General features: G+C 35.0%; 2 protein-coding genes across 3 annotated transcripts in view; both read right to left on the bottom strand.

Moving 5' to 3' along the window:
* The window catches only part of pdcd7 (programmed cell death 7), a 4,674-nt gene extending 3,019 nt beyond the window's left edge, over positions 1 to 1,655 (bottom strand). Inside the window, exon 1 of the mRNA XM_043245440.1 lies at positions 490 to 1,655. Coding sequence (XP_043101375.1) covers positions 490 to 1,446 — 957 coding nt within the window. The 5' untranslated portion in view covers positions 1,447 to 1,655. The remainder of the gene's footprint in view (positions 1 to 489) is intronic.
* Positions 1,656 to 2,548: 893 nt separating this feature from the next.
* Positions 2,549 to 13,803, bottom strand: clpxa (caseinolytic mitochondrial matrix peptidase chaperone subunit Xa). Of its 2 annotated transcripts, XM_043244702.1 has the most exons (14): positions 13,473 to 13,803; positions 12,612 to 12,763; positions 12,351 to 12,468; positions 11,554 to 11,708; positions 11,309 to 11,471; positions 9,918 to 9,959; positions 8,458 to 8,634; positions 7,054 to 7,218; positions 6,866 to 6,954; positions 5,944 to 6,108; positions 5,489 to 5,791; positions 4,613 to 4,705; positions 4,404 to 4,510; positions 2,549 to 3,690 (listed from the first exon to the last, which is right to left on the bottom strand). In XM_043244702.1, exons 1-14 carry the CDS (start codon positions 13,525 to 13,527, stop codon positions 3,600 to 3,602), a joined length of 1,875 nt encoding a protein of 624 aa, XP_043100637.1. In that variant the 5' UTR covers positions 13,528 to 13,803; the 3' UTR covers positions 2,549 to 3,599. The 2 variants fall into 2 exon arrangements, with proteins under 2 accessions (XP_043100637.1, XP_043100638.1); XM_043244703.1 differs by lacking the exon at positions 9,918 to 9,959.
* Between the last annotated feature and the right edge of the window lie 164 nt (positions 13,804 to 13,967).

Raw genomic sequence — 13,967 nt, 5'->3', positions numbered from 1 at the left:
TATATATATATATATATATATATATATATATATATATATATATATATATGTGTGTGTGTGTACATATATAAAATGTGTATGTGTAAAATATAAAATATATAAATGTGTGTATATATATATATATATATAAATAAAATGTATGCATATATATATATATATATAAAATGTTAGTAATATAGTATAATACTGTATATATATATAAAATAGTATAATATATATATATATATAAATATAAAATTAGGAACATGAAACATATATATATATAAATATACACATAAAATATTAATTAATATTTTATATTTTAGTATACTATGTAGATAATATAGCATAATTTTAGAAAAGTAGTATTACGCAACTATTTATAATAATAAATAAAAAAATAATACAGTATAAAATTAATAAGCATAATACTTTACGGGACAATATAAGAAATATATGATTGGGACGTTAAAGCCCAATTGATTTGATAACAAGCAGAGTTTTCCTCACTCTGTTCTTCTCCTCTACTTCTTGAATGCGTTTCATCTGCCATTTATCAACCTCCGCCTCCCGAGCAGCGCGTCTCGCCTCCCGCTCCTGCTCTTCCTCCCTCCGCTCCATCTTTCTCCTCCTCATCCTCGCCCTCTTCTTGTCGACCAGCAGCAGTTTCCTCCTGACCGCGTCGAGACCGCCCGGGTCCCTCAGATCCGCCAGGCTCTCCCGGACGCCGCTCTTCAGTTCGTTCGCTCTCGACAGGCTCTCGGTCCAAACGTCCTCGTTCTCCAAGTTATCCTTCAGCATCCGACACACAGCGTTTAACTCGGACAGCATCTTAACGGTGCCGTACAGCTTCTCTCTGAACTGAGAAACGGAGGGTTTGGACTCGGTTTGCTTCGGTTCGCTGGGTTTGTTGCTTCTTTTAAGCAAGAAACTCTGAGCCCACTGCTCATCTCTCAGTCTCTGCGCGGAGTCTTCATCGGAAGCGGTTACCGAGGTGGTTTTACTCCGCTCATCTAGCCAGGGTCTGTTCACAGATTGGATATTAAATGGGTAATTTTGCCGATTGGGCGCATAAACGTGCGCTTGGTTATCCGGCCCGGAACCGGACTGATACGACGGAGGAGCTGTGTTTGGAAACTGTTGTTGATTTGGTGCATAATGTCCTCTGAAGTGATGCTCGGGAGGCCTCCACTGGCTCTGGGGCCAGGACGGAGGCGCTTTCTCTCCGCGCTGAGGAGGGTCAAAGCTCCCTGGAGGTGGTCTGCTCGGGTCGAAGGGTGGAAACGGGGGCCAGTGATGCTGCAGCGCCGCCGGTGGATGTTGATACACGCCCCAAGCGTGTCCCGCCGCGGGAGGAGGCGGAGGAGCCGTCGGCGGCGGGCCTCCTCCCGCGTAAACCGCTCCGTCTAAACCCGCGGGAGGCGGCGGAGCGCCCATGTAACTCAGCTGCTGAGGGTTATCCATCATTTCACGCCGAGATCTACTGCTATACGGCGCTAATGCGTGCTTCTCTGAGGTAGGTTCAGAAAGCTGCCCGTTAACGGAAGTTATGAAGGAGAGACTTCCGGGAGGCCTTCAAAATAAAACCCCCTTCAAGTTAAAAGTCAGATTTTCCAGCCAAACAGAAAACAGGGATGCAAAAACCAAAAAGCGTTTTTGTTTTTGAACAGCTGTAATTAACATTTTTAATCCTACTGTATAATAAATTATATATATATATATAAATATATATATATATATATATATATATATATATATATATATATATATATATATATATATATATATATATACAATGTTACTTTTTACTGAATGTAGGAGTGCAGGCCTGGAGAGCACGAGAGACTATAAAAAAAGCACATTTAAATAAAGTATTTATAAAAACTAAATCTGTTCTTCTCTATTCCACACACACACACTTTCATTCTGTCTAACGTCTCATTTTGTGTTCCATGTTTATATAGAAAGCTATAACATAAAGGTGAGAAAATAATGCACATGTAGTCATTTGAAACTAAAGTTTTAAATACCAAATGTTTCCTTAATTACCTTATTTGTATATTTATTTATTTTTTGAACAGAAGAATAGAGGGATGAAATTGGCAAAAGAATAGTGATTAAATATATAAATCATAACATAAATGTATGCCTGTGTGAATTTGAATTATTTGTTAAGAGTCATTATACAATTATAATAACTATAAATAGTCATTATATATTATGGATTTATACATTTATGCATTTTTTTTGCCAATTTCATTCTTCTATTCAAAAAAAAACAAAGAACGGTAATTGAGGAAACATTTGATATTTTAAACTTTAACTTCAAATGGAAACTTTGGCATCATTTCCTCCCCTTCATATTCTAACTTTCTTCTATTGAGCACAAAATGAGACGTTAGACAGCACGAAAGCATCAACATTCGCTTTCATTACATCTTTCCATGTTGTCAAAGGGAATGAGTGAGGCTTTCGGCTGCTTTTGAGCTCAGTGGAGCTCAAAACGGCATCAACTTCCTCTAATCGTCACTGCAGTGTTCCTACAAACACAACAGAAGGCCCGCACTGCTCAGTGAGAATATTTACAGTTTATTTCTACATACATTGGTTTTGTACATATATGACTTGAAGTGTGAGGATCAAAAACATACATGGTTTCTACTCTCTCTACACAAAAAAAAAAAAAGAAACCCCTTCCCACTTCCAACTTAATAGAGTTTATTCTGTAACAAACAACGCCCATTCGCCCCAAAATGAAATGCAAAAAAAAAAAAAGCTATTTCTGTTAAGCGATTTAAAATGAATGACACTGGGAGAGGTCACTTACTGATGCACTTTCTCAAAGACCACCAAAGTTACTCGGCCAATAAAAATAAATCCACCATCACTGGGCCACTTTGTGAATAACAACAGAAATCATGAGAGCACATTGATACAGTTCGATACAATTCCAGTCCGTTACTGATTTTATTGACCCTTATCATTACGCAAATAGCAGCAAAAATGACGTAAAAATCCCATAGCATTGATTGAAAGAAAAAAAAAAAAACCCCAAGTAATCTCATTCAGAGGCCTAACTGAATTCAACAGGCCTTAATAAAATACATTCTAATTATTATACATGTAGTTCAGCTACGAAAACTAATTTACAATGGGCACATGGGATATTTTAGGTTTAGTTTATGCACCGATATAGCTGTTAAGGAACTGTATTTATATCAATACAACCAGTACGGGACCAGTGTGACACAAAAAGTGTAATTTTATTTCAAGCAGGGCGGAGAGAGAGACCGGGAATCTGAAGTCAAACACACATCGGTACAAGCCCTCCTCACTTTCTGTTTGGCGTTCGATCAGGCGGTTCGTAAAATCACTCGCAGGATCAAGTTAATAGGAATAAAATAAAACTCTTTTTGCATTTCGCATACTGTTAATCTCTTCACGAGGAAAGCGTCGGGGGGACTATTTGGTTGACTTGGCTTAACACGTTTCTCTAAGTGAGAGCGGATTCGGGATGCTGTCAAAGAGGTTTCATCACAAGCATTACGGTGAGAAATGGACCCTCAGGAGAACCAAGGAGGCAAACAATCAGATAAAGAAATGAACCGGGTTTGTAGATTTTAGTTCTTGGCGGCGTCGGCCTGTCTCGTCCAGTTCTCGTCTTCGATTCCAGAGTCGTATTCCTCCTCAGACGAGTCTTTAGCCGCAGCTCTGAGTGGAAAGAACAGCAATGCCATCAATAAACTAATAGAATAAAGTTCAGTGCTAGTTTACTTAGAGAACACTTTCTAGGTTCTTAGTATGTACATAATAATTAATGTCTAATTGAACCCAGAATGAGGAACCATTGTTTGTTTGCAAAAACATAACACTGAGCAGATATTTTTTTTAATGCTGCAAATAATATATATTTTTAATTATAAGCATTACCACACACACATATAAAAAATATATATAAACAAATAAAAAGACGAAGGTATCTTTGAAATAAATATTTCAAATGCATGACAGAGCTATTTGTATTTTAACTAGTGCTGTCAAATGATTAATCGCGTCCAAAATAAATGTATTTTTTTGCATGTGTATGTACCGTGTTTATTTATGATGTATACATAAACATACACACATGCATAAGAAAATATTTTATATTCGTGTATTAAACATATTTAGAGATAATATAAATAAATACATGCATGTAAACATTTTCTAAATATATACTGTATGAGTGTGTATTTATATATACACAAAATAAATAGACAGTACGCATTATGCAAACAAAAACTTTTAACTGTGATTAATCGTTTGACAGCACTAATAAAAATAAATAAAAAAATAAATAAAATAAAATATAAATTTCCCACTTTCAACACATCTGTTCAGAAAAATAATAACAAAATTACAAACAAGGTCATGTGAGTTCTCACCTCATGTACTGAGGTTGTGCTTTTCCTTCGACTACTTCCTTGTTCACTTCCACGGCCACAATATCTGAATGTGGAACCTCAAACATGGGATCTAGCAGCAGTTTTTCCTGTCGAGAAACAGTGGCAGCTTATGACCTCACGAGAGAACACGTCATTACACCAGCACGCCTTTGAGGAAGTAAAAACGTCACAAAACAGCATTCTCTTACCATTATGGATCTAAGCCCACGTGCTCCGGTTTTCCGCTCCAGAGCCAGTCTGGCAATCGCTCTCAGGGCATCAGGTGACATGTTGAGATCACACTAATACAAAGACATTCAGAAACACTTCATGATTCATGATTAATTTATTCCACATTACATTATATATTCAGCGAGTTAAAAGCACTATAAACCATCTGTTTAATAATAAACAGAAGAAAAATGTATATTAATGTTATATTATTTTAAACTATTTAAAAATTAGCAGCAATAATAACAGAAAAAAAAAACATTCAGAAAGAAAAAAGACATTCAAAACGGCAAAAGGGTTTATTTTATTTATATTTTGCATTATTTTTAATTGATTTCATTATTTAACATTTTATTGTGTTATTTCAGGATTTTAATTAGTTTATTAAATGTCTGTTTGTGTAGTTTTTTTTTTGTGCATTTGTGCACTTATATATATATATATATATATATATATATATATATATATATATATATATATATATATATATATATATATATATATATATATATATATATATATATAATGTACATACATCAATAGATTTATTTTCCATTCAAATCTGAAAGTTGTTGTAATTTTTGCTTCTTTTGTTTTTAAATGTATTTATATAGCTTTTTAATAATTTTAATTTCCTCCCTAGTTATTTTAGAACATAACTGGAAATGATGCCTTGAGATAGGTTTAATTTTTTTTTATTACCTATTTTATTCCCAGTATCGAAAACGTTTTTTATTATGGTTTTAGTGCAGTTTTTATATTGATTAACAACAATAACCCTGCACCCAGGAAACACTAATGACCGTATAGACCGCCACGGGACTCTTTTTGCTGTTTGTACATTAGGCACCAACCTTGTCCATGCTGAAGAGGGCCTGATACTGAGGCACAACAGCATTGCGTGGCTCTGTGAGGATCCGCACCAGCGTCTCCTCATCCAGACTGTGCAGGGGAACCACAACAGGAAGACGGCCCACAAACTCAGGGATCATGCCGAACTCAATCAGGTCTCTGGCCTCCACGTGTTTCAGAAGCCGGTCCTTCTCCTCGATCTCGGCCACCGCGTCCACCTCTCCACCCGTGGTGTTAGCGAGGTCAGCCGCCGCAGCCGCCCTTCGACCTTTTCCCATGTTAGACGGCGTTCCAAACCCAAGGTACTACATACAGAATATGAAGGTTAGATTATATGAATACAGCTTTCAGTCGTGAACATTTTTACATTTTAGAAAATACCCAACTCTTCATAAAAAGGTTTTTCCCCAACATTAAATTTACAGAGAGGATTAGCTTAATGTGGGTTATTACTCACCTTCTCATTCTTTCTCCTGCTGATGATACGATCAAGGCCATTGAACGCTCCCGATGCTACAAACAGGATGTTGGTGGTGTCAACTTGGACAGTTTCACCTCTCAGTTTCCTCGTGTTCTTCTCAGGAACATTAACAATAGTGCCCTCCAGTAGCTTCAGTAAGCCCTAACATAAACAAGGGGACATACGTCAGTAACGCCGTAAGACTGGTAAAGACATCGTATTTTTAGGCAGGACTCAAATCTGTGTCAAAAAAAGAAAAGAAAAAAAATTAAGCTCATTTCTGCCAGAGCATACAAAAACCAAAAAATGGAATCGCAACTCTTCATTAAAAATGTTCTCTATCTAGCAATTCAGATTGTTTTTATTGCAATTATGGAAAAAGTCAGAAATGCCATTAGAATGCAATATATATATATATATATATATATATATATATATATATATATATATATATATATATATATATATATATATTTATATATATATATATATATATATATATATATATATATATATATATATATATATTTATTTATATTTATATATATATATATATATATATATATATATATATATATATATATATATATATATATATATATAATATTCAATTAACATATTGTTTTTAAATATATATAAGCATGTGACTGTATTTATGTATACATAATAAATATACACAAACATATTTTATGTCAAGAGTAAATTATACGTTTTTGTTAGCGATTAAAAAAAAAGTAATACGTTACATTAAAACAGAAATACAGAAGTGAAAGATCCAAGAATAACAGACTGTTTCGGTTAATCTTTTACAGCCATGTGAGCATTCCTGTGATTCAGAGCAAAGTTCAGCTGAATATCTGTGACATATCTGAAGTGCGTGACCCAGAACACAGTTTTTGGTTCATTTGTAATGACCGACCTGCTGCACTCCCTCTCCTCCCACATCCCTCAGCTGATGGATCCCAGGTACGCTGCCTATCTTGTCCACTTCGTCCAAAAACACGATGCCTGAAACGATTTCAACATCCAAATCAAAGTTTAACTAAACAAACTCCTGGACTACACGGTCTTTGGTTAAATGTCACAGAGGTTTCCCACAGCTGTTACCTTGCTGAGCTTTCTCGATCACATAGTTGGCGTCCTGCAGGAGCTTTGCGATGACTGACTCGATGTCCTCTCCCACGTACCCTGCCTGAGTGAGGGTGGTGCAGTCACAGATTGCAAAGGGAACATCCAGGCATTTGGCCAGCGTTTGGGCCAGAAGGGTTTTCCCTGTAGTACAGATCAGTTAGGTTTATAGCTTTTCTTATTAGCACACTTCATGCTACTTGCATTCGACACAATTACCATTCTAGGCTTGGTAAGATTTTGAAAATGTTTCTGAAAGGAGCCTTTTACAATAACCAAGGCTGTGTGTATCTGATAAAAAAAACCTGTGATATTGTGAAATCCATCCATCCATATCTATCTATCTATCTATCTATCTATATACACACATACATCTCTCTATCTATATCTATATTATATCTATCTATATCTATGTATCTATATTATATATATCTAAATCTATATAATATATATCTATATATCTATATCTATACATATACATACATATATATACACATATACACATACAACCCCTGGCAAAAAGTATGGAATCACCAGTCTTGGACGAGCACTCATTCAGACATTTCATTCTGTAGAACAAACTCAGATCACAAACATGAAACAATCATGAAGTCATTCCAAAGTGCAACTTCTTGGCATTCAGAAACACTAAAAGAAATGAAGACAAAACATTGTGATAGTCAACAAATGGCATATGACATATGGCCTTCAGTTTTCTGTCAATTCAGGAAATTGACTGAATGAATCCTTATTTTCTCCTCAGAATTGAATGATTCCATATTTTTTTCCTCAGAATTGATATTTTTTCCTCAGAATTGAATGAGTTCCATATTTTTTTCCCTGTGCTTGCTCTATAAAAGTAGCATTTGTTGACTATCACAATGTTTTTTCTTCATTTCTTTTAGTGTTTCTGAATGCCAAGAAGTTGCACTTTGAAATGACTTCATGATTGTTTCATGTTTGTGATCTGAGTTTGTTCTACAGAATGAAATGTCTGAATGAGTGCTCGTCCAAGACTGGTGATTCCATACTTTTTGCCAGGGGTTGTACACACACATACCTCTCTCTATCTATATTATATCTATCTATATCTATGTATCTATATAATATCTATATCTATATATATCTATATCTATATCTATACATATACATACATCTCTCTCTATCTATATTATATCTATGTGTCTATATAATATATAATCTATCTATCTATCTATACATATATATATATATATATATATATATATATATATATATATATATATATATATATATCTATCTATCTATATATATCTACCTATATATAGATATATATACACCAACCGTAAACATTTGAACAACAGTCAAATCGTACAGAAGTCTGAAAGTGTGTTTCTGTCTCACCCGAGCCGGTGGGACCCAGCAGCACTATGTTGCTCTTTTCTAGTTTGATGTCAGCATGCGTGGAGTCCAGCACTTCTCCTCCTCTCTTCTCTGGAGGCGTCTGCTGGTTCAGCTGCTGCTGCATGGAGGCACCCAGAGCGTTTCCGTGAGGACTGATCCCTGCGATCTGCAGCAGCTCTGGACAAATTACATTAAAGAAAAAACACAACAAAACAAAAAAAAGGGGAAAACAAAAATTAGGAATTTTCCAGGCTTAGGGCAATCAGAAATTACTTTTGAATTTCGGGCGATTCTTCATTACGTATATAATAATTCAGCGCTTTAAAAATCTCATCTTAACAAACAGTTCTTATGTCTCGCATAATTTGTCCAGCTTACAAAAGATCTTAAAAATGAATGCTCCACAAACTTCTCACTCATTAACGATAAAGCACTTACTATGGCAGTCTTTACGGCAAATTTATGATACAAAAGGCGCATAATATGAAAGATAAATTTGATAAATTCGCACAGGCAACATAGACCGTTTTCTCAATCAAACTGAGAGATGAGCTGAAATGATTACTTGTTGTGAATGAGCATATATGATGTTGATTAAGATTAATTAGCATTAATTAGACATTCGAATAGAACATTTTGGTAAAATGTAGTCAATTTGTTATTAAAAAAAAAAAAATGTTGCTGTATACAAAATTAAGCTAATTTGAAATAAACCTAAAATCAATTAAAATTAAATAAGTGTTGAAAAACTAAAGATATGTTTTCATTGCGAATATATAAAACAACAAACAGTTGCTAATACACACACATACACACACAATGAAATATATAAATATATTAATAAAAAATATATAATGACAAAGCACCAATACTTAAACCAAAATAACAAAAATAAATTTATTTATATGTTTTATTTTACAAATAAGTATAAATAATCTTAAAATAACATAACTACAGCACCAAAATATGTGCTTCCTTCTTCAGTGTCTTTACTGAAGAAGGAAGCACATATTTTGGTGCTGTAGTTATGTTATTTCACGAGTTGCCGCAAGCCCTGTTAACTGGTAAGTTCAAACTGCTTAGTGGGCACAGCTGCTTTATTCACAGGATCTAGAGGGATTTCCTGTGACAAGAATTCTGAAAGCTGCATATGACAAAAGCGACACATGCTTTTAACAGCAGTTAAATCAGGCCACCGACGCGCTCCGCCTCTCTGCCCATTTGCTAAAACACGACAGCACTGTTTTTAATGCATGCACTGCCACTTACGTCAATATGCATTAACATAACACTTCAACAAAGGTTCAAGGAAATGAAATTTTTTTTTTTGGCATTTGTACAACACCCAACAAAAATCTAAGCAAACTGAAACACCACAGAACAGATTTGTTTAGAAAAAAAAAATGGCTTAAGACACATATAGACAGTAATGCAGATTATGGGTGTCGACATACACTTACTTGTAAACCTGTATTCATCCTCCCGGCGTCTTAGCTCTAGCTCTACAGAGAAAGGAGGACAGTTACGACGGAATTACTACCAGTTCTCACCAAACAAGAAACCTCGACCTGTTCAGTAAACTGCTGCAAAATTGCTGAATTGTACAAATGCCAAACGACTAAAAAAAAAATGACAGATTTCGTTAAATGCTGCTGATGGGTTATATACTAACAGGCAGAGTACATCACAATGGAGATTACACTGGTTTCTAAAAAGAGAAGATCAGAATATTTAAGAAGGTACACAGCGGAAATCTTCTTTATTTCAAACGTGACACAACCAAACTAGACCGTTTAAAAAGGAAAAGATTACCCCCAAAATGAAAACGTACTCCCCTTTATGTCATCCAAGAGGTAGATGAACTTATTTCTTCATTGTAACGCATTTAGAGAAATATAGCATTTGCTCACAAGTGGATCATCTGTAGTGAATGGGTGCCGTCAGAACTAGAGTCCAGAGTACAGACAGCATGCGTGTCTGTAATGAACAAATCTATCCTTAAAGTTGATTTCTTACAAGATTTTCACTTCATTAAACTTCATCCATTTGATGGAGTGGAGTCGTGTGGATTATCCTGATGTTTTTAGCAGTTGAACGGATCACGGTTGTTCTGGTGAATGTAGGCAGGATTTAAAGAGACGGCAGCTTTTAATTACCAGCTGCTGATATTAACGTCTACCAAACTATTTTTTTTAATCGATTAATCGATATTTAATTTATAATGAAACACTATGCAGTGTTAATTTCCACTTAATTAGCACATTTTTGTACTAATATTATTCTTATTATACAGTTATTATATTTACGTGCTAAATGAAAAGCAAAGTAACATTTTTAGTTTTCTTGTTGATCTGAACCATGAGATTTATGATCTGTTGAACCACTAGATGTTTTTATCAGCTCTTTGGATTCTTATTCTGACGGCACCCATCCACTGTTGGGTAAATTATATAATGCTACATTTCTCTAAATCTGTTCTGATGAAGAAAAAAAAACACTCATCTGCATCTTGAGATCATTTAAAGTTGTTGTTTTTTTGTGTGTGTGAATTATTCTTTTAAAAGTGTGATATGATTATCCTCATATTTACATTAAAAGATTTGAGCAAACTACTATTTTTAAAAGTGTAAAAGCTGCATTACCTTTCATTTTAACTTTCAAAAGCTCAAAACCATTTTGAAGTCATTTCGAAGACTTGGCTTTTTGAGGACACCATTTATAATTCGTATCCTGGAACAGATTAATTTCCTAACGGCTATGTGTCTCTTACATAAGACCGGTTTAGTGAAAACCACCTGTTCCTACCTTCTCTGTGTATTGAACGCACATGCACAAGCTCTTCGGTACAAACCTCGAGGAGTCAGCGAGGCCTGTTTCTCCACCTCCACCTGCTGCTGCCTGGAGCCTGCCGGCATGTTGTTGTAGATGCGTTTATAATGATTGTACACGGCCACCGACAGAACCTTCTTAGCATGATCCTGACCCACAACGTATTTATCGAGATAAGCAAAGATCTGAAAGGAAACAAAAGCCGAGACATTACGCACGACGTTAACCTCGGGTGTTACACAAACTTAAATGAGTACGAATAAGTACCTTTTTGGGTGGCGGAGGGGGCTTCTGCTGGAAAGCCAGCTTCACGGCTTCTGCTGCAGACTCTGGGTCTTTACTCAAACTCTTCTTAGTGTCAGTTTCTGAAAGCACCACAAAAAAGTGGTGGCATTTTTCACATTTCACAAAGCGAGTTGATGCTGCAAAAGAGAAATAACATCTACCTCAGTGTTGTTGTTTTTTAAGCACCGCATGATTAATTAAATCAACACCACAAATTAAAATTTTAGTTGTACTGTTAAAAATATTATTGCATTCTTTAAATAACATTTCACATTTTTACATATTTACATGCATAAAGCGTTTGTTTGTTTTACATTATTTTAAAGTATAACTGTGAAAATTACATTTATTATAAAATACCAACGCATATTACATTCCCTATTATTATTATTATTATTTATTATAATTACTACAACAATCAAGCCTGCTTGAAACAATTACATTCGAATTAAAGTATGAAAGAAAATTAGAATTTAAATAAATTTAAATCTTTATTTTTAACTGGTTAACTTTCGAATCATGTTACTAATTAAAGCACCAGTAGTTGAAAAAGCAACTTGTTGTCTACGACTTATTTTTAGCATCGAACAGTTAGTTCAACGAACACTCTGGCCTACTTAAACATGCACAAGGCCAAAAGAAACAGTAACTCTTTGGAAACAAGGTCGGCATTACAAAAAAAAAAAACGCGATTACCTTGAGTAATCCAGTAATACACGCAGCAGAGAGATTAAAACCGATAACAAAATGATAATAAAATACGATAACGAAGTACTTACAAACAAATGTTTCTACATGCGTGCAAGGATCTCCACATTTGGGGCACCTCAGCTGACTTCCTCCTTTGCCGGAATTGCTAGAGCTGGTTCTTTTTCCACTTCCTTCACCAACTGATTTCTTAAAAGGAAATAAAAGTACAAAAGAACAGTTTCCAGGAAGAAAATGAATCGCATCGGCAAAGTTATTACTTCCTTCTCAGATTCTTGTTGTCAGAGAAGAAGGACAGGACGACACGCCACGCCGCATATCTGTCGCCTTACCTTTCCCCCGTCTCCATCTTTCATCCCATCTTTTGAGGCGTAATACACGGTCGTCTCTGAGAAGGACCTCACAGGGACGGGGCGCACCAGACGGACCTCATGACTCCCCAGGCGGCTCAGCAACAGCAACTGGACCCTGGAGCCCGATATTCCTGTTGCAAACCAAAACAAGAGGGTTTCAGGAAGAAATTCACTCAAAATAACAATAGAAGCAATGGTACGAAATAATATTTCGCAAAGCGAATAATAAATAAAAAAATGAATGAATAAATTACACTACACTGTCTGGAACACCAATATATATTATATTATATATATATATATATATATATATATATATATATATAAAAATATATATATATATATATATATATATATACACACTACACATACATACACACACACACAATATATATATATATATATATATATATATATATATATATATATAACCATACATGAGTCTTGACAAATAAAATCCGTATTATGAATCGTGAAATTAATTTTGTAGAATCACCAGACCGAACTGGTGAAAATGAACTAATGATATACAATAAACGACTAAATAAATTCATTAATGAGTCGACGGTTACCATTTTAATAAATAACCGTATGATATAAACAATCCGCATATGTACTGCTGCAGAAGTAGTTCAGTGCTGTTTATATTTTTCTTTATAAAGCATTATAAACACATTATTAAACGAAAGCTGATTTGTAGTTATGTACTTATAATCGTACGTTATTATAGTTTGTTTATGTATCGTTAGCGTATAGCAGCAGCGCTAGCCAAACTAACGTCAGGCTTAGAAAGAAACAAACAAACGTTAACGTTTTTTCGAAACATGACTTTCTTCTTACCTTTATGAGCTGAATTTATGAGTTTTCTTGCCGCTGAAGCACACGTACACGACATGTTTGAGCGTGTTGTCTCTGAATCTGTTGAATTTGAGGAGCGCTGGAAGGTTAGCGCTAGCTGAGAGCTAAAGCACTGACAGCCATTCAATTCAGGCCCGACAATAACAAACGACTTAGCCACAACCAGCAAAATTAAATAGTTACCAACAACGTTAATATACGAAATACGTTATTTTGGGAGCTGCTGTAGGCAGCTGAACTAAGCCCACACTGCTGTCTGAGCAAAACACCGCTACGAGTAAACAAGCGATGACAGCACTGAATCATTCTTACCGAGAACCAGTGAATCAATTTTCAAAGATTCGAAGAATCATTAGGGTCAGTGAATCGCGGTAAAGGGTTACCGTCAAGCCGGAAACCAATAAGAACTTTGAATACGCTTTATCCAAGTTAATTTCATCTAAAAAAAAAAAAAATATTTATATATATATATATATA

Source organism: Puntigrus tetrazona, chromosome 7 (genome assembly GCF_018831695.1).
Source record: "Puntigrus tetrazona isolate hp1 chromosome 7, ASM1883169v1, whole genome shotgun sequence".
Classification (NCBI taxonomy): Eukaryota; Metazoa; Chordata; class Actinopteri; order Cypriniformes; family Cyprinidae; genus Puntigrus; species Puntigrus tetrazona.
The sequence above is the reverse complement of the archived record's forward strand: the minus strand, read 5'-3'. Positions and strand labels throughout refer to the sequence as shown.

What these genes read in the sequence shown, in the direction of transcription:
- clpxa (XM_043244702.1), bottom strand. Translation starts at nt 13,527, where the DNA reads ATGTCGTGTACGTGTGCTTCAGCGGCAAGAAAACTCATAAATTCAGCT. An exon ending in GCTGGGTCCCACCGGCTCGG is followed by an intron (nt 7,219 to 8,457) that starts GTGAGACAGAAA and finishes TCTGTACTACAG; the next exon opens with GGAAAACCCTTCTGGCCCAA. An exon ending in CCCTCTTCAGCATGGACAAG is followed by an intron (nt 4,706 to 5,488) that starts GTTGGTGCCTAA and finishes TCTTTGTATTAG; the next exon opens with TGTGATCTCAACATGTCACC.